At 40.7% G+C, this 24,527-nt stretch overlaps 1 protein-coding gene across 1 annotated transcript in view; it reads right to left on the bottom strand.

Annotated features, from left to right (window-relative positions):
* The window catches only part of LOC311093864 (SH3 and cysteine-rich domain-containing protein 2-like), a gene marked incomplete at its 3' end in the record, with an annotated part of 180,347 nt that extends 169,965 nt beyond the window's left edge, over nucleotides 1–10,382 (bottom strand). Inside the window, exon 1 of the mRNA XM_084131489.1 lies at nucleotides 10,257–10,382. Coding sequence (XP_083987615.1) covers nucleotides 10,257–10,325 — 69 coding nt within the window. The 5' untranslated portion in view covers nucleotides 10,326–10,382. The remainder of the gene's footprint in view (nucleotides 1–10,256) is intronic.
* Nucleotides 10,383–24,527: the final 14,145 nt, after the last annotated feature.

Here is a 24,527-nt window from a genome sequence, read left to right as displayed (position 1 = left end):
AAACACTGTTTTAAAAGACAAATGTTTGAGGCTAATAGATTGGATAGGCTCGAAAGGGGCACCTTTCATGGCCGCCAAAACCGTAGAAAGGTCCCACATAGGGACTGAAGGAGGTCTGGGAGGATTCAGCCTCCTAGCTCCCCTGAGGAAGCGGATGACTAAATCGTTCCTTCCTAGTGACTGACCTAGCGTTGTTCCAGAGAACGCTGCAATAGCCGCCACATAAACTTTGAGCGTGGAAGGGGATCTGCCCTTATCCAACAGCTCCTGTAGGAAGGAGAGAACCTCCGTCACCTCACAATCGAGGGGTGATAGGCCCCGAGCTGTACACCAGCCGGAGAAAACCGACCACTTCGAGGCATAAAGCCGCCTAGTCGACGGTGCTCTAGCCTGAGTGATGGTATTCATCACTCCCTCTGCGAGATCAACGGATATCCGTTGAGCGCCCACACATGAAGGGACCACAACTCCGGGTGTGGGTGCCAAATCGAGCCCCTGGCCTGCGAGAGGAGATCTTTCCTCAATGGCACTGGCCATGGAGCGATGTCTGCTAACTGCATCAGGACTGGAAACCATGCTTGATTCTTCCAGAACGGTGCTACAAGCAGTACTGAGCATTTTGTTTCCCTGACCCGCTCTAACACCTGAGGCAGGAGGGAGACGGGGGGAAAAGCGTATAGCGGGCAGCGCGGCCACATCTGGGACAGCGCGCTGTCGTTCTTGGAAAAGAACACGGGGCAATGAGCGTTTTCGCGGGACGCGAATAGGTCCACCTCCGCTCTGCCGAATCTCTCCCACAGCAGCCGGACTGTTTGTGGGTGAAGAGACCAATCGCCCAGGGGAATGTTGTTCCTGGACAGTCTGTCTGGGCCCACATTCTGGAGCCCAGGCACATGCACTGCTCTCAGCGAGCGCAAATTGTGCTGAGCCCATGTTAGAGGCGTTTCGCCAGCCTGTACAGGGATGTGGATCTGAGACCGCCCTGGCGATTTATGTAGGACACTACGGCCGTGTTGTCCGAACGGACTACGACGTGTTGGTCCTTGATTTGGGGACAAAAACGCGTCAGCGCGTTGTGCACTGCCAGCATTTCCAGGCAGTTGATATGTTGGAGCTTTTCTCGTTCTGACCACAGGCCGAAGAACGGTCTGCCCTCGAGCAGCGCTCCCCATCCCGAGGTGGATGCGTCTGTCGACACCATCTTCACTCTCGAGGAAGTCCCCAGGCTTACACCTGATCGGTACCAGTCGTCCGCCATCCAAGGTATCAGGGCTGCCACACAGCTCTGATTGACCTTGAGACGTAACCGGCCGGACACCCACGCTCCGCGCGGTACTCGCGCTTTCAACCATAACTGCAGAGGGCGCATGCGGAGCAAGCCCAGCTGAAGAACTGGCGATGCTGAGGCCATGAGACCCAGCATCCTTTGAAACATCTTGAGCGGGGTAGTCGCGCCGCAGCGGAAGGATCTCGCCGCGCGCTGAATGTGCAGCACGCGCTGTGGCGACAGCCGCGCTGTCATAGACTGTGAGTCCAGAATGGTACCCAGAAACGAAATCGCTTGACTGGGGTTCAGCGAACTCTTTGTCCAATTGACCGTGATACCAAGATTCTCGAGGTGATCGAGTAAAACGGTTCTGTGCTCCACGAGCTGTGATCGTGATTGAGCTAGGATCAGCCAGTCGTCCAAATAGTTCAGCACTCGCATGCCTCTGAGTCTGAGAGGGGCGAGCGCTGCGTCCATGCACTTCGTAAATGTACGAGGTGCCAGGGACAAGCCGAACGGCAGGACTGTATACTGGTATGTCTGACCCTCGAAGGCGAATCTCAAGTATCGCCTGTGATGTGACGCTATCTGTATTTGAAAATACGCGTCCTTCAGATCTATCGACATAAACCAGTCTCCTCGGCGAATATGCGCGAGGATTTTCCTGGTCGTGAGCATTTTGAAACTGCGTTTCACTAATGCTCTGTTCAGCCGTCTTAGATCCAGTATGGGTCTGATACCACCGTCCTTTTTGGGGACCAGAAAGTATCTGCTGTATAGCCCCCCTTCGCTTTGAGCTTGGGATACACGCTCTATCGCCCCTTTGCTCATCAGTTTTGATATTTCGGCGCGAAGTAGGTGTGCTACTTCTAAAGTCACCGTAGTTTCGACGCGCGCTGTGAAGCGGGGAGGGCGACGACAAAACTGTAGCGAGAAGCCTCTCTTTATAATGTCTCGTGGGACTCATGCTGTCTGCTAGTAAATGTGGGCGGGAAACGGGCACATTCACTGCTTTGGACGCGCTGCCTGCCTGAGCAGAGCGAGCGCGCACAGGTCTCATTTTTACAGAGAGCCTGCGATCTGTGGGACATAGTGTTCGTGGGCACTGGGAAGTGGGCACTTTTACTATGTTGGAAGCGCAATCGACCTGAGTCGATTTTATGTGCGCTAGCCCTAAGTGTAGGGCTGTGCTTGTGTGTATGGATGGGCACTGAGGAGTGGGCATCGACATTACATTTATAGCACCATCGGCCGTGGCCGGGACACCAGAAAATACACTCTTTTCGGGATATATCTGGGTAGCCGTAAAAACGGCTTTTGTGTGCAGGCAAGCGGGGAACGCTGGAACAGTCGCAAATCTTGGGGCTGAAACAGCGGCGCGCTTGGGTGAGAGACCGGCCGCAACGGGGCTCACACACCTGCGCTTTCCTAGGCATGCTAGGACTTCTTCGGGGCTTCCGGCTTCACTGTAATCCTCGGCCGCGGCCCGCGCTGAGCGGGGCGTCGGTTGCTAGAGCGAGAGCGGGGCCGAGAGCTGCGCTGCTGTCGCTGCTGTGATGAGGTGGCCGAAGGCGGGGGCTGAGGCTGAGAGCTCCGCGGGGTCTGTTTTTCACGACTCGCTGCAGAACCAGAGCGCTTCGGGAGGAAGTGCTTGAAGGCTTGAGACGCTTTCTGGGCTTCGGTAAATCTCTCTACGAACTCGGAAAGAGAAGATCCGAAGAGGCCAGCGGAAGACAGCGGGGCATCGAGAAACGCGGTGCGCTCGGAATCAGCCATCTCCGTGAGCGTCAGCCATAAATGCCTCTCAGCAACAGTGGCGGAAGCCATACACCGTCCCATGGCTTGTGCAGCAGACTTGGTAGCGCGGAGGGAGAGATCCGAAGCGCTTCTCAAATCCGCGATGCAGATAGCTTCAGGCCCCATCTCGTCCAGCTTACGGAGGAGATCACCCTGGAATATCTGCAGCGTAGCCATGGTGTGTAGTGCCGACGCAGCCTGCCCAGCGGCGGAGAAAATTTGCGCGAGCAGCGTCGACGTCATGCGGCAGGCTTTGGAAGGCAACACCGGTTTAGTCCGCCGTCCAGCAGAGGGCGGGCAAAGGTGGGTCGCTATCGCCTGTTCCACCGGCGGAAGTGAAAGGTAGCCTCGGTCTTTAGCATTATCCAAGGAGGAAAATGCTGGCGACACAGACGAACGTGTTCGTGCTGAATAGGGAGCGTTCCAGGCCTTCGCAACTTCTTCGTGAAGCTCAGGAAGAAAAGGAGCGGGCTTTGATTCCGGAGAGGTGCGCTCACCAGGGAGGAAACTACCATCCAGCCGGGTGTGAGAAGGGAGCTCCGGTGCAGACCACTCGAGGCCGAGGCTCGCCGCGGCCAACGCGAGTACTCGCATGAGCTCCTTCTCGATGCTAGCTCTTGTCGAAGGCCTACGGGCAGGAGGCGCGAGATCCTCGGAGCTCGCCCAGTCCTCGCTGCCTGAAGCTAGCAGAGAGCAGGAATCTTTCTCCCCCGACGCGGCTTCGGAAACAACTTCCTCTGATGAAGCGGCGGCAGACTGCGGGCGCTGAGCGTCAGGAAGTGATTCAGGGGAAGCCGGTGAAGCAGGCGGGCGAACCGGCGAGCTTGGTCGGGTTGGAGCGGGTTCCGGGGCCCGCTGCGAGCGGCGCTTCTTACGGCGCGGCAGCGCGGCGGGGAGTGCAGGCTCTGAGAAAAAAGCCAGGCGAGTCCTCAGAGTCACCATCGGCAGAAGCTCGCAGTGAGGGCAGCCGCCGTCAGCGAGCGCGAGCGCTGCATGATCCTCACCCAAACAGGAGACACAGATGACATGACGGTCTCCCTCGGTGAGTGGGGCTCGGCACGAGCCGCAGGAAGGCATCTTTAGAAAGACGCAGCTCTTTTAGGGGGTGAGTGTTGCAAGGCGAACACACACACACACACACAAGAACAATAAGTAAAGGATATGGCGTCGGAAAGCGCAGCAGGTACGGCGGTAGAAGGCGGCGTTGGCCAGCGGCTTCGAGGGCTCGTCCCGCTGAAAAGCTTGCCTCAGACGACGCGTGCTTCCTCGTGATCCAGCGATGCGTGAGCTTCGCTGAAGAGATGAAAATCAAGTGAATCAGCCTTTTCGAGCTCCTTTTATAGAGGTTAGCCACACCCGTCTCGGTGGGAAGTGACAAGGAGGGCGCGAAGCGCCCTCATTGGCCTGACGTCACTTCAGGCCTCGCTCGATAGGCTTATGCAGTTGCCGCAGAACAGCCAATGAGCGAGCAAGCTGTCTCGCCATAGCTGTGTACTGCTGCAACGCGCTTTACATATATGGAAAATTAAGGATAATTTTTTGCTTCAGTATTCGTGAAAAAAGAGTTTTTCCCGCAGCGTTTTTACAAAAACGCAGTACGAGAGAACTCTCATAAGAGAACAGCCAAATTTTACAGTTTTTGCAAAAGATGATATAGGAGAGATCTGTTTAATTAATTAGTTTAATTAATTAATTGTGCTGGAGAGTAGAGCCTTCAGCTTCAGTCAAAGATGAGCAGAGAAACACTGATATTATGCTGCCTGTTGCTTTATTTAAAGACAGTAACTGTGTAGGTGCTGATGCAGTGACAATCTTCTTGCTAAGTACTTTAACACGTGTGCTATTGTTTTCTACAAACTGCAAAGACTTTAGTTAAAATCATGTTTTTAATTAATTCACTATTACACATTAGGCTTTTGCAGTTTTATATAAAGAGATATTCATTTTCAGATATTAATTTTCAGACTCAAATGAAGTTCACAGTACTATCAGTATACTAGTTTTGAACCCAAACTGTTTAAAGCAATTGGATTCCTAAATTAAATTAATTACCTTCCATGGTATTTTTATGGTAACATACTGTAAAAAAGGAGAGCTGTAAATTAATGGTAAAGGGCTGTAAATTAACAGTACATTGGTGGCAACCACAGCTGCCAGTAGATTACTGTTATTTTAAAGGGCAAATTTTTACAGTGCAGAAGTACTCATGTAAAATAAAAAGATATATAAGTAAATATATGAATTACAAAAATATATAAATATCTGAACATGTTATGACATCTGTGATTGTGTATTGTATTGTGACCCACTGCCTAATATGTGCTAAATGGTCAGTTTAGCAGTAAGATCATAGCACATCTAACAAAGATATGTTCTGTGTCGTCGTGTCCTTCCGAGTTTGTTCTTTCAAGGTCACCTGGCAAGACCGGTCTCAATGATAATGCATATTCTTTCTTTGCATTCTTAGACTTGAGAAACAGCCATTGGCTCTCGGCTGTTTTGTCACAGATTGTGACATGCCATGTTTCGGGGTGATGTGCATTGGAATGGGAAATGTGGGCCTTCGTGGAGTAGATCGTGATAAGATTTTCAGCGATTAATAACTTAAATTCTGCTCTGTATCTCACACAAAACTATTATACCACCAGAGAGGACTGCGACTGCGATACATTGTAATTTGGACTATATGTTTGGGACTGCTTTTAACATTTTTACAATAAATAAATGATTGTGATTACGTTTGTCTTGTTTTTCTTTACAGTAGGCTACTTGTTTTTAAGAAATGGTTATGGGTAGGTTAATTTTCCTACACATTTCTGCCCTTTGCTTTTTATTTATTATTTTTATATTCTAGAAATGGGTTATGTTTGGGTTTGGGGGGTATAGAGTTAAGGGATCTAAAATATATCTATAAAATGGTAAAAGAGCAATTATACAAATATCTTAATTATATGATTAGTAAATTAAGAAAAGATTAGTAAATATTTTATGTTTCTTACCTTACTTAATAATGTTTACATTTAAATTGGGTCAATAAGTCCATAGTGTACATTATATTTCCAAACATAAAAAAATCATGTTTTGTACCTGTAAATGTTATGTATTAATACCTGCTTAACAATAAGATCAAGCTGCTTTGTTCACACACACACACACACACACACACACACACACACACACACACACACACATATATATATAAATATACATATATATATATATATATATATATATATATATATATACACACACATATATATATATATATATATATATATATATATATATATATATATATATATATATATATATGGGTATATGGGTCAATGACGTGGCGTGTCAATTCTGGTGTCCAAAGCATATTCATAATATTAAAAATGTATACATTTTTAAATGCACATCATTAAGTGACTCAACTTCCCCCTCTTTAAGTACTCATGTGAGAATTTATTATAAATAATTAATCCTTAAGGAACTATTGAGCTCAAAAGTCCCAAAATGTCATTCAGGGTAACTGTCCCGGCTTAAAATCTGAATACAAAAATATGACAAAAAATGTAAAAAATATAAATAAAAGTATTTAAAATCTACTTGGCCATAACTGTATTGATGTTTTCAACGATACCTACAAATAGAGTGATAATACTAAGCTTATTAAAAATTTTATGACAGAAAGACTTTTGTCTCCAAATTGTGATTTCTCTAATGTCAGTCCTGGATAACAGACATCAATGACCATTTTACACCATAATGCATTTTGGTATGTCATGTGACATAATATTGTATCAAAAAGAAGACCCTGAAGGAGCATCAGAACATGTGCAACGGTCAGGAAGCGTCTCTTAAAATGTTGACATTTTGACCTTTTCAGTTGTAGCAATATCATGTGTCCTTTTGGATAACACTAATAAAACATTCATAATGTTTTTATATTAAAAAACTATAAATTTGATCTAAAAGATTACCTTAAGTGATGATAGCTAAGTTGTAGTTTTCCATAGGTGGTTAAGTTAGTGCCTGATTATAAAGAAAAAAAATTTGTTTTGTTATTCCTGGATAACAACATGTCATTCTTGGATAACAGAAAACTTAAGGGTTTTCTGTTAGAACGTCGTCGTGTTAGCGGCCCCTACGTTAATAACTAATGATCTTTGCGACGGAAGTGAATTAATCAAAACGAACTTTATCTGGACAATAACTTTATTCTAGAGCTGCTGTAAAGCCAAAACAATCTATGTTACTTTAATTTCCTATTATCACTGTAAAGCTGCTTTGAAACAATCTATATTGTTAAAAGCGCTGTATAAATGAAGGTGACTTGACTTGACTCACTTGCAACAAGCCTAAGGTCTCTATCTTGCACCCAGTGCAATTGACTTTGCACCGACGCATTTATCATTCCTATTTTGCACCCGACGCACAGCAGACTTTTCCCTCCACAGTCTGTAAATTAGGGAATGAACTTGCGCACTCCCGGGGGCGGTTCAGTGAAAAGAGGAGGCGTGTTCCGGCGCAAACGTTCCCTGGTGCTATTTTGCAGTTTCAGAAAATGTTATTCAGATGCTATTTTAAGGGTGCATGCTTGGCCATAATGTAGCGTGTGCACAACGTGCATACACTTCTCTCATCTACACAGACGCAGCAGTTCCCATTTTCGCAAACCATACATAATTACAAGGAAAATATTACAACATGAGGGAAATCATTGTTGTGTCCATGAAGATGTGAAAAAATAGGCATAAATCTAGCTTACACATTTACGAATCCCTATTATTAGTCTCTCTGTTTATACCAAGGTTTTCCGCAGTCCACCGGATCCAGGCCGTATCCAGATCTGATGAAGGACCTGCGCCTGGACGCAACGACAATGCAGTACTGAAGTGTCAACCAGTCTCTCCGTTTACTGAAGTGAGGTGGACTCCGGCCGTATCCAGATCAGATGGTGGATCTGCACCTGGACCCAACCATGACGCATCCCTGAAGTGCCAGCCTCATCAGCCCTGTGAAGGCCTCATCGACACGACCAATCTGACTTCTGACCTGTAACGCTGCCTGGATCATAATCATACACTGTTCGCTCGTTGGCCAGAGGAGAACTGGCCCCCAACTGAGCCTGGGTTCTCCCAAGGTTTTTTTCTCCATTCTGTCACCTGATGGAGTTTTGGTTCCTTGCCACTGTTGCCTTGGCTTTTGGCTTGCTTAGTTGGGACATTTAATATTCAACAATATTATTGATCTGCCTTATTTAGGGTGGACGATGATGCAATTTTCTTCTAGAAACAAACTTTGTTGTATTATTTTCATGTTATCAATGTGAAGCTGCTTTGATACAATCTGTATTGTAAAAAGCGCTATATAAATAAAGGTGACTTGACTTGACTTCTGAGGTAAATTTTCCACGATTATTATTACGATAGTATTATTCCTCACAGCGTCGCAAGACGACGTAAAGTACATTAATCTGATTATGAACATGCTGGATAACTCAGATCATAATGAAAACACATTGTTCATCAGTGTTTCAAAGCACCAAGTCACCACTTTAGTTGAGGGGCCACACACATGATGAAGCCATTGATAAATAATGCTTAGTTAATGATGACTACTGTATTTGAACGCCAACAGAATTCGTATGTTATGTGCTGTGATTGGCCAATTTTGGGGTCTGTCCATTTACCTGCAGGCTATGAAGAAGACATGAACATGCTTGTAAACTCAGATCATAATTCAGAAAAAAAGTTCTCACATTAATTGATATACTGTTCTAGCCTGTATTCATGCATTAGAAAATGTGGATTTTTGTACATTCCTTTAATAATTCGAAGAGTAGTCTTGCATACATGAATTAATACTTTTTTATGCATGAATTCATGATGATTCATGTACCATAACCATAGCTTTATCCACAATGGGTGGTAAAGACCAATTTTTTGTGTGAACAAAGAAAACATCATGATCATGCGTAATAAATCATAATTCATGATGATGTACTCATCTTAGTTAATGTTTTAATTAAGGTGTTGTTCATCCATGAAGTCATGAATGAAAAACGTTGAACTCGTGTTAGTTCCTGGTGATTCATGAAATATTAATGCATGAATGAATGCATATTTCATGCATGAATTTATACATGAATTCATGATAATTCATGTACCCTTACCGTAAAGTGTTACCAATGTGGTTAATTAAAAAATTCATTACATTACCCAGGAATGACATTTTCATGGAGAAAAAGATTCACCAAAAAAAATAGTTAATTACATTCTTGAAATGTGTATATATAGCATTGCATTACATACACAACATTACGTCCTAAAATTATAATTTTTTGCCAGTTTTTTTTCTTTCACATTTTAAATCCTTATCCATCATTCACCTATATATATATACATATATATATATATATATATATATATATATATATATATATATATATATGTGTGTGTGTGTGTGTGTGTGTGTGTGTGTGTGTGTATATATATTCCTTTCATACATTTCTTTTAGCTTTTCCAGAACCTATTCAATGATTAAATGGAATTTCCTAAACATCTTTGAAGTTGATTTAGCTTTCAATGCTCCCTGCTTTACTATTAGTTATGATATAGTATAATTTAGAAAATTTGAATAGTTTTGACTAATGAAAATTCCATGAAATTCCTTAAATCATTAAAATGACATATTGACTAATCAAATGGAAGTTAAATAGGCCTATGTGTAATTACATTTGATTATAAAAGTAAAATAAAATTGTATAAAATCGTAATAGCAATTTATTTTAAGATTTCTACAAGTGAAATTGTCATTGCAGATATCATCAAATTAGTTTAAATTTATAATGTTATTTTAGTATGCTAATTGTTATTCTTAATAATAGCCTAATAAATGCGTTCTAGACATGTTTAAAGAAATAAACTATATAAAGGATAGCCTAATTGGAGGTCACTTAAAAAAAAAAACGTATAGTTATATACCTATATTAACTATAAAAGTAATATGTTTTTTTTATTATTATTATTTTTACTAAAAGTAGCCTAAATGAAGTGCTTAAACTTCATTGTGTTTCCGCGTCTTCTCTGTGAAATAAAGGAAATATTGCTGGAATCAAGGCATGACGATCAGTATCTTTATTTAGCCTACGCGAGGAGCTCTTCTCTCTTACATTTTTTTATGATTTTGTATGAATGCGGCTTACCTTTTCCGCGGGAGTTCGGTTGGAGTCTGCGTTACACGGCTCGCGGTCCATGCCGTTTCTGAAATTCATCCACGATCTGCTCTCAACACTTATGCTGAGAAATGGGCAGCTGACTCCCCAGCTCAATGTTTGTCTCACTTTAATCTCAGAAAGAACGATGGAACGCATTCATTTCAATTAATGTATCAATGAAAAAAGTTGTTCGGTGTTCTGGGCGCTTCATTACACTAATTGTTATATTATAGCAAATAAAGACTACAGTAAACTTGTAGTCGCCTTTTAAGTAGGCTAAATGATCCAGTTTTCTTTAGACCACTCCTCCTAGCTATTTATAGGCTACTTTAGGCTGAAGCATGACCAACATCTATCTGTAATGGGAAATAATTCAGTAAGATTTGGTCCCACTTTATATTAAAGTTTATATTAAATTAATGATTTGATACAATCCCCTTATTTTTTTACATACATGTTTTTACATCAGGGACGTGCAGAGTTCCCCATGGGCAGTGGCTCAAATGTAAAGCAAATAATGTAATAAGTCTTTTCACATCACCTATAACAGCCTAAACTTCACATAATAAGCCTGTACTGTAGGAGGCACTTGGACTTCATTTAACCAACTAGAACAGACTTGCATAGGCCCCCATATGGGGAATAGACTTCACCATTGGCCGGAGTGACAGCAGTTACGACCACTGAGTAGCAAAAAGACTGAGTGGCACCATTTGTTTTCAGCGTGAATGCCACGAAAACCACAAAACACATCTACATCTACATTTGACAAGAAATCTGAGATATATATTTTTTACAAACTGCTGAAAGCTACAGAACAGAAAAGCAAATGGATCGCTCCAATAATAATTTCCAATTCATAGAAACAACTGGACTTCAGGCTGCGAAAGGTGGATTTCCAGTTATCATTTTGTGTCAATATGCTGAATTTAGGGGTAAAATCATACCCTATTGTATTGGTTTATATTGTATTGACAACTCATCAATTAAATATTACCATCGTATATTCTGCATAATTGGATGTTTTTAATTAAAAACTGGAAAAAAAATAAAATAATACAATTTGGGCTGGACAACAGTGGCGGCTGCTTGGTTTTAAAATAGAGGAGGCACACAAAATTTTAGGAGAGATCCCGTCCCAGTGATTTTTAACTGCTTTAAATCTGCATGTCAATTTTCATGAAACACTGGATCTTTGGTAAGTTGTAAGGAACACTATATCGAGTCCAACCTTTAATTTAAAATGATAATCGTTTGTTTTACTCACGTTATTGCAGTTTCCCCTATTAAATCCATTCACACAACAGGCTCTTTTGCCACTCAGTCCAGCTGAGGGGGTGTGTTCTGGCAGGAAAGTGACGTCAATGCATACCCAGATAGAATAGATCATTGAAACAAGACATGACGAGAGAGGCCAAGATGGCGCTATTCATAGCCGACACGCTGCGCTCTTAATCCTCAGACTTCATTGTGATTTACATGCAAAAGTAAAGAAACCCATTTACCTATGTCTATGCAAAAGAGTTTCACCTTACACTTTTAATGTTAATGCATTTAGACAGTAGGTGGCACTGTTGTATTACATTTCACAGAGCTGCCAAGTCAGTGAATAGACTGCATTTGTTTTTACTAGGTTTGTCTTAATAAATGCAGGGCCTGAATTTCGTTTTTTAAACTGGGAGGGAATTCCACCGCTTACATGGGTCACATGGGGGGATCTAAAGATTATTATGCATCATACATTCGGTCTTCTAACAATTCATTGTCTGTGGCTGTGTTTGTGCGCGCGGGAAATATGCTGCGCATAACAGTAGAAAACAAGGAGAAACGTGCAGTCACATGCTCAAACAATCAACAACGTCGCTCTAGATGTATAAAAACAAGTGGAAAGCGCGAGGTCTTTTCCACAAGCACTTGCTCTCCCGTGGCGTCTGTCGTTGCTATGCAACCATGAACTGCGCTCTCCATGATGACAAGGAAGTATCAGCAAAAGATTAATTGATTTCTAGCCCTTGCATTAGCTTTACTACTAGATATATTTATGGAGATGAAAAATAATAAGGCGCCCTGTACAGCTATGATCAGCTGTTCGGCCGAGCATTCAATGTTGTTACGCTGCAAGCTGATCAGTTGGTTCATTGCTGCCGCGCTCTATCACTCGCACACCATAAAGAGCAAATTGTTTTTTAATGTTTCAATTTCGTGATTAAAATGACATAATTTGGAAGCGGATAATTTCTTCACAAACAGCTCATTATGACTCAATGTTAGAATGCTGCACCTACACTCGATAGTGTGAATAAGATCAGCACAACGCAGACCACTGCATTGACAGCGTGAAACATATGATCTGTCTACGGCCAGGGCTCAGCGGAAGACAGAGAATGCCGGTCCAGCGCTGATTGAGGAATTAAATTCGAAAATAAAAGACAGTTTGACATCTTTTTTTCTCGCATCTGTGAATTTATTTTTTAATCATTTGTTCTGAGATGAAGCGAATATATTTGTGCGGGAATTTCTCGCACTATAAAAGCTAACCTTGCGGGAATGGTTTAAATTATGCGCAATCCCCACATTCCCGCACCGAAATTCAAGCCCTGAAATGGCAGCGGGATGTGTAACTCTAGCATATATGGCGCATATGTCATATAAAGTTAGGCAAGGCTAAACAGCGTTATCCATGTTGTTGCGATTGCATCGCTAGAGTAAGCTAATAGTGAAACTGATAGCGTTTTTCATTTAATTACAATATGAGGACTGACGGTAGGCTATACAAATCAGCGTTTCTGTGTAGGTGATGACAACCATCTTGACAGCAGCAATCAAAGCATCGCTAATTACGGTAGACCTTAATTTGAGATAATAAATTTGTTCCTAATCAAAGGGAACACTCAACCACAGAACAGCTGGGTGAGTTTTGTATTGGCTTATTGGATACAGTAAATGAAGACTTTCAACTTCTTTTCAATACTATTTCATCACCCAAAACACTCCCACTCTCTGCTGTATATTCATAACCAATTATTTCAAAACCAACAACCAAGCCACATAAACAATGCCATTGGCACAAGTCTACATTGCAGACATGTCTCTTAATGCACATAACTTTTCACCTTTTTGCACAATCTTGATAAAAGTACTTTTGTTGAAATTCTCAGATCAAGCAAACTTCAACGCACCCTTATCCACTACCTGTTAACGTTAGTGAACCGCACCCGAGCAAGCACACTTCGCAGTTCCTCCGGAAATGCATTTTTCTAGTTTTCATTGTTCTTTCTCTTGGATGACAGTTTTTAATTTTGGGAGATTAGATCTTATTCTGCAGGGGTCACTATTTTCCTAAATAAATTAAAGAAAGGAGATATAGTGGAAACAATTTATTCTGGAGAAGGGAGATGGATTATAATAGTTTTAAACATTGACAATATGAAATTTATCATTTGCAATGTTTATGGACAAAACAACAACTCATGTATGTTTCATGTATTAAATTTATGTATGTTTAAGAAACTTAATTTGATACTTTTAAACATAAAAAGTAAATACATAGATGCTTACTTATTGATAGGAGGAGACTTTAACGACTCTGTGGATAGACTCCCCCCAAAGAACAGTACGTCTAAGGTATTTGAGTTGCTTTATGATGAATTACAGGTTACTGATATTTGTCGTTTTTTACATCCTCATGATAAGGAATATACTTGGACAAATAATGCTCTTACTCATAAATCACAAATTGATTTTTGGCTCCTATCTACTAATGCAGTTCAATTTGTCTTGGATACTTTGATTATTTATGCACCTTTATCAGATCACAAATGAGTCTTAATTTCTTTAATTGGAAATTCAAACAGTTGTAAAATAATTTGTGGTTATTGGAAATTTAATAATAAAGACGCAAACTTTGTAGAATATGCTACAAAAACTGCTTCTATATTGGAAGATTGATCTATGAGTCATATCCAAAATTTAAAGTTAGACAATTGGCAATGCGTTGAGGTAAAGAACTTAAAGTGGCTAATTCCCAAAGATGTCAAGATCTTCTTAATGAACTTGAAAAGTTATTGTCTAAAGAAAATCTTAGCACAGAGGAGGAAGCATATCTATCTAATTTGCTAAATGAAATAGATGATCTTTACTTAGATTTAGCTAAATGTGCCTTTATAAGATCCAGGGCTAAATGGTTGGAAATGGGAGAGTAAATACCAGTTATTTCTTTGAAATATAAAATTAAATTCTATAACGGCTTTAAAAATGTATGATAACATTACCAAAAATCCCTCTGAAATTAATGAATATGTATTTTTTTTTTATATATATAAATTATATAGTTAAAATTATAATGTAAATTATGTGAATTCCTTTCTACAAAAAGTCAAACCATTCCAGTATTTTCAAACGGTTTGCGAAAACGACCTTACTTTAACCGAACTTACCAACACAATGCAGTATATGAAGAAGGGTAAATCCCCTGGCTCAGACGGCCTAACTATTGAGTTTTATGCATACTTTTGGGAAACTATCAAGAGACCACTATTTAGAATGTACAACAAATGTATTATTAATGAAGAATTAAGTACTTCCATGAAACAAGGGCTCATCACCCTGATACCAAAACCAGGTAAAGATATTTTCTCACTTGACAATTGACCCTTCACTAAGCCCCTCCCTCCTTAGTTACTGTTGCTACGCCTGTCAAGCTTTTGCGCCTGGCACGTCTATTACAGTATGTATGCACTGGTTTCAGACATTCCTAAGGAGATAATTAGTCATTTTTGGCAAACAGGTGAAAATATGAGAGTGCAATACTGCAGTATGCATTCGAGGGCTATATCCACAACATAATATGCAAACGATTAGAGAATAATTTCATCAAAATTGAAGTTAAAGCATAACGTTAGGTCCCAGCGCAAGCAGCAACCGCCTCATATGCTGACCATTCAAATGGGAAACACACAAATTTGAGGAACAGCTATGTGCATGCCCAGCAGGGTAAGTGAAATTTGAAAATATTCTAATATTTATAAAACAAACAGCTTATCCATATGTATTGTGGAATAAACACAAGACATTAGCCTGACCACTTTGCAATGATACCATTCTCCCGCTTATATTTTTAGCGCGCCAGGCTAACGTTACTGCCCACACGTCGGATTAACTTACTGTTATGAACTGATTAAGTTTGCATACCAACCTTTTCCTTGGAGATCTCCGGCAAGTTTTACTAACTACCTTTTACTTTTACTAGAACTAACGGGAGAGTCGCGATCGGATTGGGGTAACGGTTTGGCCGTCGATTAACAAAATGTTGAAATATATTTTTAAGTAACGTTAAGTTATGTCAGTGAGCCTCCGTCTTGCCTTTAATCACACTGCTTGATCCACGAGCTGGACAATAACTTTATTCTAGAGCTGCTATAAAGCCAAAACACTTTACTTTTAATTTCCTATTATCAATGTAAAGCTGCTTTGGAACAATCTACATTGTTAAAAACGCTATAAATGAAGTTGACGCCTGGCATTTCTCCCCTTGGGTTTTAGGTTTCGGGAAGGGAACAAAATCCACCACCCCGTCCAAACTTTTAGGATACCGGGTATCAGATTTGCACAATCCATACGCACAACACTTCGGCATGTTTCCCTCGCTCGAAAGCTTGCCAGACCTCCCGCGCCTAGTTACGGTTGCTAAGCCACGATTGGCCTGTGGCGGTTTTCGGGCGTGGCTTAGCGAAGGGTCAATTGGAGGCCAATCACATTACTAAATTTAGACTACAAAATTATATCATTAGTTTTTGCCAAAAAATTAAAGGTTTATCTGAAATAATTAATGAAACGCAAAAAGGTTTTATGCCTTAACGACATACAAGCTGTAATATCAGGCTAATCTTAGGCTACGTTCACACTGCAGGCTGAAACGACCCAATTCCGTTTTTTTTGCCCCTATGCGACCTGTATCGGATCTTTTCATGACAGTCTGAACGACACAGATCCGATCTTTTCAAATGCGACCCAGGCCACTTGGGTATGTGGTCCAAATCCGATACGTATCCGATCTTTTGAAATGCGACTTCAGTCTGAACGGCCAGGTCGCATGTATCCGACCCGCACGTCATTGATACGCGACAAACGTCATAATTCTGCGTTGAAGTAGTCGTCGGTTTGAAAACGGACTGCATATTCGTCGAGCTGAGGTAAATCTGCCGAACGGGTCGACCTCGACGAGCCCGTTAATTAAAAAAATAAATAAAAGCCCACGGCCACCATCATTATATATCCAATGTGAATAAGAGTAGACTAACGTTATGTTAACTTATTTGTGCTGATATTAGACAGGTCAGCGGCTGCTGTCTGGCTCTTGTGTAACGGTCGCTGCGCGCGCTTGTGTGTTGTGTGTGTGTGTGTGTGTGTGTGAGTGAATCACAGTTAGTTGAAGTTAAGCTACTTCCGCAAACAACAAGTGACGTCGTTGACCGTTGAGTACTCTTCTGCGCATGCGGGTCACTTCTGGGTCATTTCACGTTCACACAGGAGATCACAAAAGGTCGCATTTAATTGGAAATGTGAACGGCCTTGCAAAAAAATCCAATTTTTTCAAAAAATCGGAATTGAGCATTAAGCCCTGCAGTGTGAACGCAGCCTTAGATCTCATAGATTATGCACATCATAATGCTTTTACAAAGCGTTCGACACCATTGAACACAAATTTCTATTTTTGACACTAGAGTTGTTTAGCTTTGGAGAGAAATTTACTATAGTGGTTAAAATGATAAATAAGGACATTAATAGCTCGGTTCTTTTACAATTTGATACTAATAGATAATAGATTTCCTATTAATAGGGGTGTGAGGCAAGGTTTTGGAATCTCTCCTTTTTTGTTCGTGTTAGTTGTGGAATTACTCTCTCTGAGTATTCATAACAATCCTGATATTAAAGGGGTGTCCATTTTTGACTGTCAGATCAAGAGATCAAGATGTTTTTAGAGAATACAAATTAGGTTTGGTAAGGCTCTTGAAACAATTAATGTCTTTTCAGAGGCTTCTGGTCTAAAATTAAATATTGCTAAATGCAAAATTCTTTGTTTATTTGACACTATAAGCCTCTGTGAATAATATACTCATTAAAGATAATGTGAAATATCTTGGTATTCATAGCAAGAAATCATAGCAATCTCTTAGACAAGATAATATTAATATTTAACAATTGGCTTCAAAGAGATGTATCTTTTCTTGGTAGAGTTCTTTTAATAAAAGCTGAAAGACTAGCTCGCTTTATATATCCATCTTCATTATTTGTCCATGAGAATACCTGTAAACAGATTAATAGTTTATTGTTTAAGTTTTTTTTGGAAAAACAAACATCAGCATCTGAAGAAACAGGTCTTATGTGGTAAAAAAGCTGAGGGAGGTTTTGACATGCTTGATTTTTTCGATGTTAATAATACACTCAAAAAAAGATTTTTTGCCTCTTGTTAAATTTAATTAATTAAAATAAGCAAAAGTAACACAATTGTTTAATATTTTGTCACAACTATTAATTTAATTGTGTTCAATCAACCTAATATATTTAAAACTGAAGTTTACTTAATTAATTTGTGTGAAAACTACATGAATCATTTTTGTTGACAACTAACTGGGCAGTGGATCTGTAGTTCCCAGCATGCTTTGCAAGGGACTGCTTTAGGAGGGTAAATTTAGGGATAAAAGTGTTATTTTATGTGTTTTTCTGTAAATGGAAAGATGTTGTTATAATGTTAGTGTTTAATATTTACTAATGTTAGAAACTTAGAGGACTTTCTGTAATGTTTTTGAATTTTGTGGTTACCATTATGCAGAAGAGTGGCGACTGTGTTTAGTTTAGGGCTGTGGGCCTCAGTATACTCTATACATGCATTATACCTTTTATAGGCCGACCTGCATTTTTTATATCCCTTTGAAGGTTCGAACAGAGGAACTTTCGGGGCGGGGGGGGGATTTGCCATGTCCCCTGGGGGGGGGGGCTGGGTTCATCCTCCTGGCTCCTTTAGGGAAATGAAAGATGAGGTCGTTTCTCCCCAGTTCCTCACCAGCCACAGGAGCAATTTTAAACTGCTATGGCTGCCACATACACTTTGAGCGTGGATGGGGAGCGACCCGCATCCAAAAGCTCTTGCAGGAAGGAGAGTACCACCGACACTTCGCATGACTGGGGCTTGAGGTCCCTGGCTGAGCACCAGCCAGTGAATACTGACCACTTTAGAGCATAGAGGGGCCTGGTAGATGGTGCTCTAGCCTCAGTGATGGTATTCAAGACCTTTTTTGGGAGGTCCCAAGATATCCGTTGAAGGCACTGGCGCTGTATGCAAAGGCATAGCTGTATCTAGCCTCTGTATCTGACATCTAGCTGTTTTGGCTTGTTTCGACAGCGAAGGCTTCAGAGGAGTCTGAATCTGTCTTACATCAGTCTACTAAAAATCTGTCTTACATCAGACTACTGCCTCTTTTCCTTTGGGTTCTCTGAAATCAAAAAAAAAAAAGCATGATGTTACTTAAGAACAAGTCAATTCAGTTAATAAAACGTTAATATACTAAATACAATATGATTCACTTTAAAAAAAAAAAAAGTTGCTGAACACAAATTATTATAACTACAATTATAGTATCGTTAAATTCTATTTATTTTTGTAAAATCTATTAAAGCTTCGATATCAAAAGAAAGCACTATGGCAGGGGTGTCCGATTTTGGCCCAATCCCAATTCTATTTTATACCCCTTCGCCTAACCCTTTTGCCTAGTCCTTACCCTTGCACCTTGAAACAGAGTGGCAAGGCGTGGGGTGAAAATATTCCCCTAAGAAATGGGACACCACTACTACACCGTTACATGTCAATAGTTGTCGCTAGTGCCTACGTCACAGGAGATGCGTCAATGTTTATCACAAACTTCCAAGATGCCGTCGTCAGCTGTAGCAGTTGCGTGGGTTACAGCTATTTTTTTGCATTTATCTTCTGAAGTTCGCAGAAAATAACGGAGACGATGATATCTTCGACGCCTAAGTAATATTGGGTAGTGTCCAGTGTTTTCAGTGTGCCGAAAGCAGCAGTCCATCGCGTAATCCGCAGAGTGGCACAAAACATATGGGTAAACCTGAAGAAAGCCATCTCCTTCCCACAAGCACAGGAGCTGCAGGCAGTGGGGCAAGGATTTGTCCAACTATCAAGAACCCCTGCATTTAACACCGTTGTTGCTGCAATAGATGGCACCCACATGAGGATCAAACCCCCACGGCGGCACCAAATAGACAATTTAAACTACAAGGGCTTTTATTCCATCAACATGCAAGCAATATGTGATTCCAGTGGACAATTCCTAGATGTAATTATTTGCTATCAGTTCACGACACATGAATACTGAAAAACATTTCATTTTATAGGGCACAACAGTATCCCCCTACAGGGTTCATTATTCTGGATGATGGGGGCTATTTAGACACCCCACTCTGCTTGATCACACCCTACAAAGAGATTGGACAAGGGCGCTTCAATTACTACCAGTCAAGGGCGTGCAGCATAATTGAAAGGCCTTTTGGTATCATGAAAACAAGAAGGTCTACACTTTTCAGAGCTTTGGAAGTCAAACCAACATTTACACCCCAGGTCATTGCTTCCTGTGCCTTTTTGCACAATGTGCGTTTGGACAACGGGAACATGCTTGAGCCAGACGACGACATTTTAAGGGACAATTTTGACTTCCAACCTCCATGTGAAGCCATGGCATACAACAAAACCTCTGGGAATGCTACAAGGGACAGACTGGCTGCCCTAGTTTCAGGTATTGTGCAAGCCCCATGAAGATGACCCAGATGTGTATATAAATGTGTGTGTATATATATATATTGTTCTTACTTTTTTTAACTGTGTATGTTATTTGCAATAAAATGTTTTCAAACATATTGCATGGTGAATTGTGTATCTGTTTCAGGTATTTTACTGGAGGCTGTGGCTCCTGTATATGGCAAAGGTGAGGAGGCTCCTATAGTGCTGGCTGCAGTAATGCTCAACAATCTCCTAGGAGAACAAGACAATATATAAGTAATTACAATACCGAAATGGGTAATATATCATATGTAGTAGATTCTGAAAATCTACATTCTGACATCAAAAGAACAATGATAAATTCCTGACCACAACAATTAAAACCTTTCCATGAGGATTGTTCCTGGATCCTCATCATTAAATGATGCAACCACCACAGGAGGATCCACAGGAGGCCTGGAACCCAACACTTTGTGCATATCCTCAAAGTACTGCCACATAGCAGCTGTTACCTCTCCAGCATCTGTTCCTAAACCAGTTTTAGGTGTTTTTAGGTCCTGGAGGAAGACACAAGCACAATACTCATAATTATATAATCCTCATAATTATTCCTTTCATTGATTTCACTACATGTTTTACATTAGTAATTAAATTAAATTGACAAATACATATTGTGGTAAGAAATTACAGCTTCTCCTGCTAAAAATATGTGTGTGTTCAGTTAACAAGGATAAATGTAAAATATACTGTGAAATAAATGACTAGTATTGAGATTGTCAAAGGTTTTCATAACGCCACATTGCTTACCTTATATTTTCTCTTTAAATTCTCCCACTTCTTGGATGCTTGTTGGCTAGTCACCTTTTCCTCCCAACCCCATTTCTTTTACTAGGGTCCTGTAACATTTAACCAATATAAACAGTAATGAATTAGAATCAGAAAGAGCTTCATTGTCAGGTATATTTACACATACAAGGAATTTGTTTTGGTGGAAGAAGCTTCCACAGCACAAACAGAATGACAGTGACAATAAAAAGAATACAAATAGAATAGAAATAGAAGTAAAAATATGTTAAAAAAAAAATAATAAATATAGCTGCGAGCAGCGATTGCGGGCCCAAGCCGGTGGCACCGCCACCCTGGTGCCTTTAGTTACACTAAAGGCACCGGGGTGGCGGTGTCACCGGCTTGGGCCCTCCATGTATATATAAATATAAATGTAACAAGAATATATATATAAAAGACAGAAAATATTACTTGTCTTACCTTATTCTGATTTTATGATACACTCAAAATATTCCACAACAAATCCTTTAAATGTAATATAAAAATAAAAATGAAAGTAAGCAGTGTTGGGCTCACGTAACCCTCTCATTAGAATCAAAATGTTTCAACATTTGCGATGTATTTGGATGCTAAACTATTCTTTATTATAGGCTTTGTACTTCACTTGTGTTCCAATATCGACGGAAAAAATCATCCTCTTCACACACGCAAAAATGTGCTTGGAAACATCACAGTGGAGCGCTGCTTACCGTGAATGGTACAAATTGTACTACTGACTATTTAAACAGAGCAGTGTAATTTTAATATGTTAGGTTGACTATTTTATTAATATATTTTATTAAGACTATAATGGACAGGCTGTGATGTCAAGATTCCAACGCTGGAGTGTGTGTGTGTGTGTGTGTGTGTGTGTGTTTGCTCTGCTCCGCACCATTATCAATGTCTGTGCGGACAAACATATTTTACTTTCGTTTTTATGTTAGCGATTCAAAAGCCCCCAGCGGTGTCACACGTCGATTAACCGGTGGGGAAATATTCCCAGAGTCACATCCCTAACATATTTATATATAAATACAATAGGCCTACCTGATTTTGAACACAAGAGGGCAGCATAACACTATGAATGACTTGATTAATTTATTTTTTGGACTAAAAAACTATTCTGGCTGTTTTTAAACTTAAACATAATTCTTACATTAAAAACACAAGAATAAAATGGGTTTAGTTGTGATATTTGTATAATTTAACAATTACATTTTTAGAAGATGAGTCTTTTAGTGTTTCCTTTTTTGGCATTCCTTTTATCCCTCGCCATAGCAAAACCGTTTGAGATATTTAATATCCGTTCACAATTTAGCATTTTTAATGTATTTTCATCATGTTGAAAAAGTTTGGTGTGAATAAAACAAACCACTTAACAGGAGTGGGTAAAATGCAGAGGCTGAATTTGCAAATAAATCCACATTCAAACCAAAATATCTGACTTCCTTTTGGTCGGAGCTAATGACTATAAATTAGAAAGTTGTCTGGCTCGATGAGACCAATATACTTACTGATTTTTGTAATTGTGGGTAAAACTAACCCCCCCACTTTTGTCAAAAACATTTTGAAAGTGAAACACTTCCTGCTACCAGTTGGTGGCGCTATAACTTTGACTCACAATAGTTACATCCATCTGATCGGCCTCTTACCACGAACACACTGCTGAAGTTTCATCAAGATCAGTTAATGTATGCTGAAGTTATACCACTTCGTGTTTCTCTTTTCTTGCCATAAATTCGTTTCCTCACCACGGCCAAACAGTTCGAGATATCAAAAATCCGTCCGCAATTTAGCATCCTTAATGTCTTGACTTCATGCACACAGAGTTTGGTGGCGCCTTTCTGTAGGAGGAGTACATTAAATTCCACAGCATGCGTTTTTCAAACAACCCATAATAGCCGACTTCCTGTTGGGCTGGCGTATAACTTAAGAGTGCGAAAGCTGTTCGGCCCGATGAGATCTATATGTGTGCTGAGTTTCATATTAATTTATACAAGCTAGTTTGATCTATGGACCAAGTTTTCGGACCCCATTCAAGGGGGCGCTGTTGAGCCCCCCTGCCACGCCCGGGTACCAGCTTCAGCCCAGCCCTGATTCTGACCTATGTGTAAAGTTTCAAGAGTTTTCGAGCATGTTAAGGGCCCCAAAAGCCCCTGAAACCTTGAAAAACAATTATAAAAGCAAACCTCTCCTAACAGACAAATCCCCCCACCCTTCACACACACAGAGACGCAGAGGCAGAGAGAGAGAGAGAGAATTCTCCAAAAAATCACATTCAAACCAAAATATGTGACTTCCTGTTGGTCAGGGCTAATGAGTGTAAATTAGAAAGTTGTCCGGCTCGATGAGACCAATATGCGTACTGATTTTTGTAACTGTGGGTAAAAGTAACCCCCCCACTTTTGTCAAAAGCATTTTGAAAGTGACACACTTCCTGCTACCAGTTGGTGGCGCTATAACTTTGACTCACAATAGTTACATCCATCTGACCGGCCTCTTACCACGAACACACTGCTGAAGTTTCATCAAGATCAGTTAATGTATGCAGAAGTTATAACACTTCGTGTTTCTCTTTTCTTGCCATAAATTTGTTTCCTCGCCACGGCCAAACCGTACGAGATATCAAAAATCCATCCGTAATTTAGAATCCTCAATGTCTTGACTTCATGCTGACCGAGTTTGGAGGCGAGTGGATGAATTCTCTAGGAGGAGTACATCAAATTCCACAGCATTCGTTTTTCAAACAACCCATAATAGCCGACTTCCTGTTGGGCGCAGCTAATAACTTAGCGGGAGTGCGGAAGTTGTTCGGCCCGATGAGATCTATATGTGTACCGAGTTTCATATTAATTCATGCAAGAGTTTTTGATATATGGACCAAGTTTTCAGACCGTGTTCAAGGGGGTGCTGTTGAGCCCCCCTGCCACGCCCGGGTACCAGCTTCAGCCCGGCCCTGATGACCGTGGGCTCTGACCTGTGTGCAAAGTTTAAGATTAAATGGAATAGACAAATCCCCCCCACCCCCTCCACACACACACACACACACAGAGACAGAGAGAGAGAGAGAAAATTCTCCAGAAAATCAACATTCAAACCAAAATATCTGACTTTCTGATGGTCTGAGCTAATGACTGTAAATTAGAAAGTTGTCCGGTTTGATGAGAACAATATACATACCAAGTTTTGTAATTCTATGAAAAACTAAGCCCCCCTTTTTGACTAAAGGTGGCGCTACTGAGCCCCTCCACCACGCCCGTTTCTGAAACTTTGCACATGTCTACTGGCTAATAAATGTGATGTGTCTGTCGAGTTTCATCCAATTTCAAGCATGCTAAGAGTCTCAAAAGCATCTGAAAAGAATATTAAAGTTTGATGCGTTGCCACGGCAATAGTATCTAAGATATCAATAATCCTTTCACAGGTCTACATCTGCTGTGTGTTTATATTATACACATAAAGTTTGAAGCAAATCGGCTCAAAATAAGAGGGTGATTTCAAAGAATTTTTAAAGTAACACACTTCCTGCTGCCAGTTGGTGGCGCTATAACTTTGACTCACAATAGTCACATCCATGTGATCGGCCTCTTACAACGAACACACTGCTAAAGTTTCATCAAGATCAGTCAATTTATGCAGAAGTT

Source organism: Abramis brama (genome assembly GCF_963993115.1).
Source record: "Abramis brama genome assembly, chromosome: 12".
Taxonomy (NCBI): domain Eukaryota; kingdom Metazoa; phylum Chordata; class Actinopteri; order Cypriniformes; family Leuciscidae; genus Abramis; species Abramis brama.
This window is presented reverse-complemented; position numbering and strand designations above follow the sequence as displayed.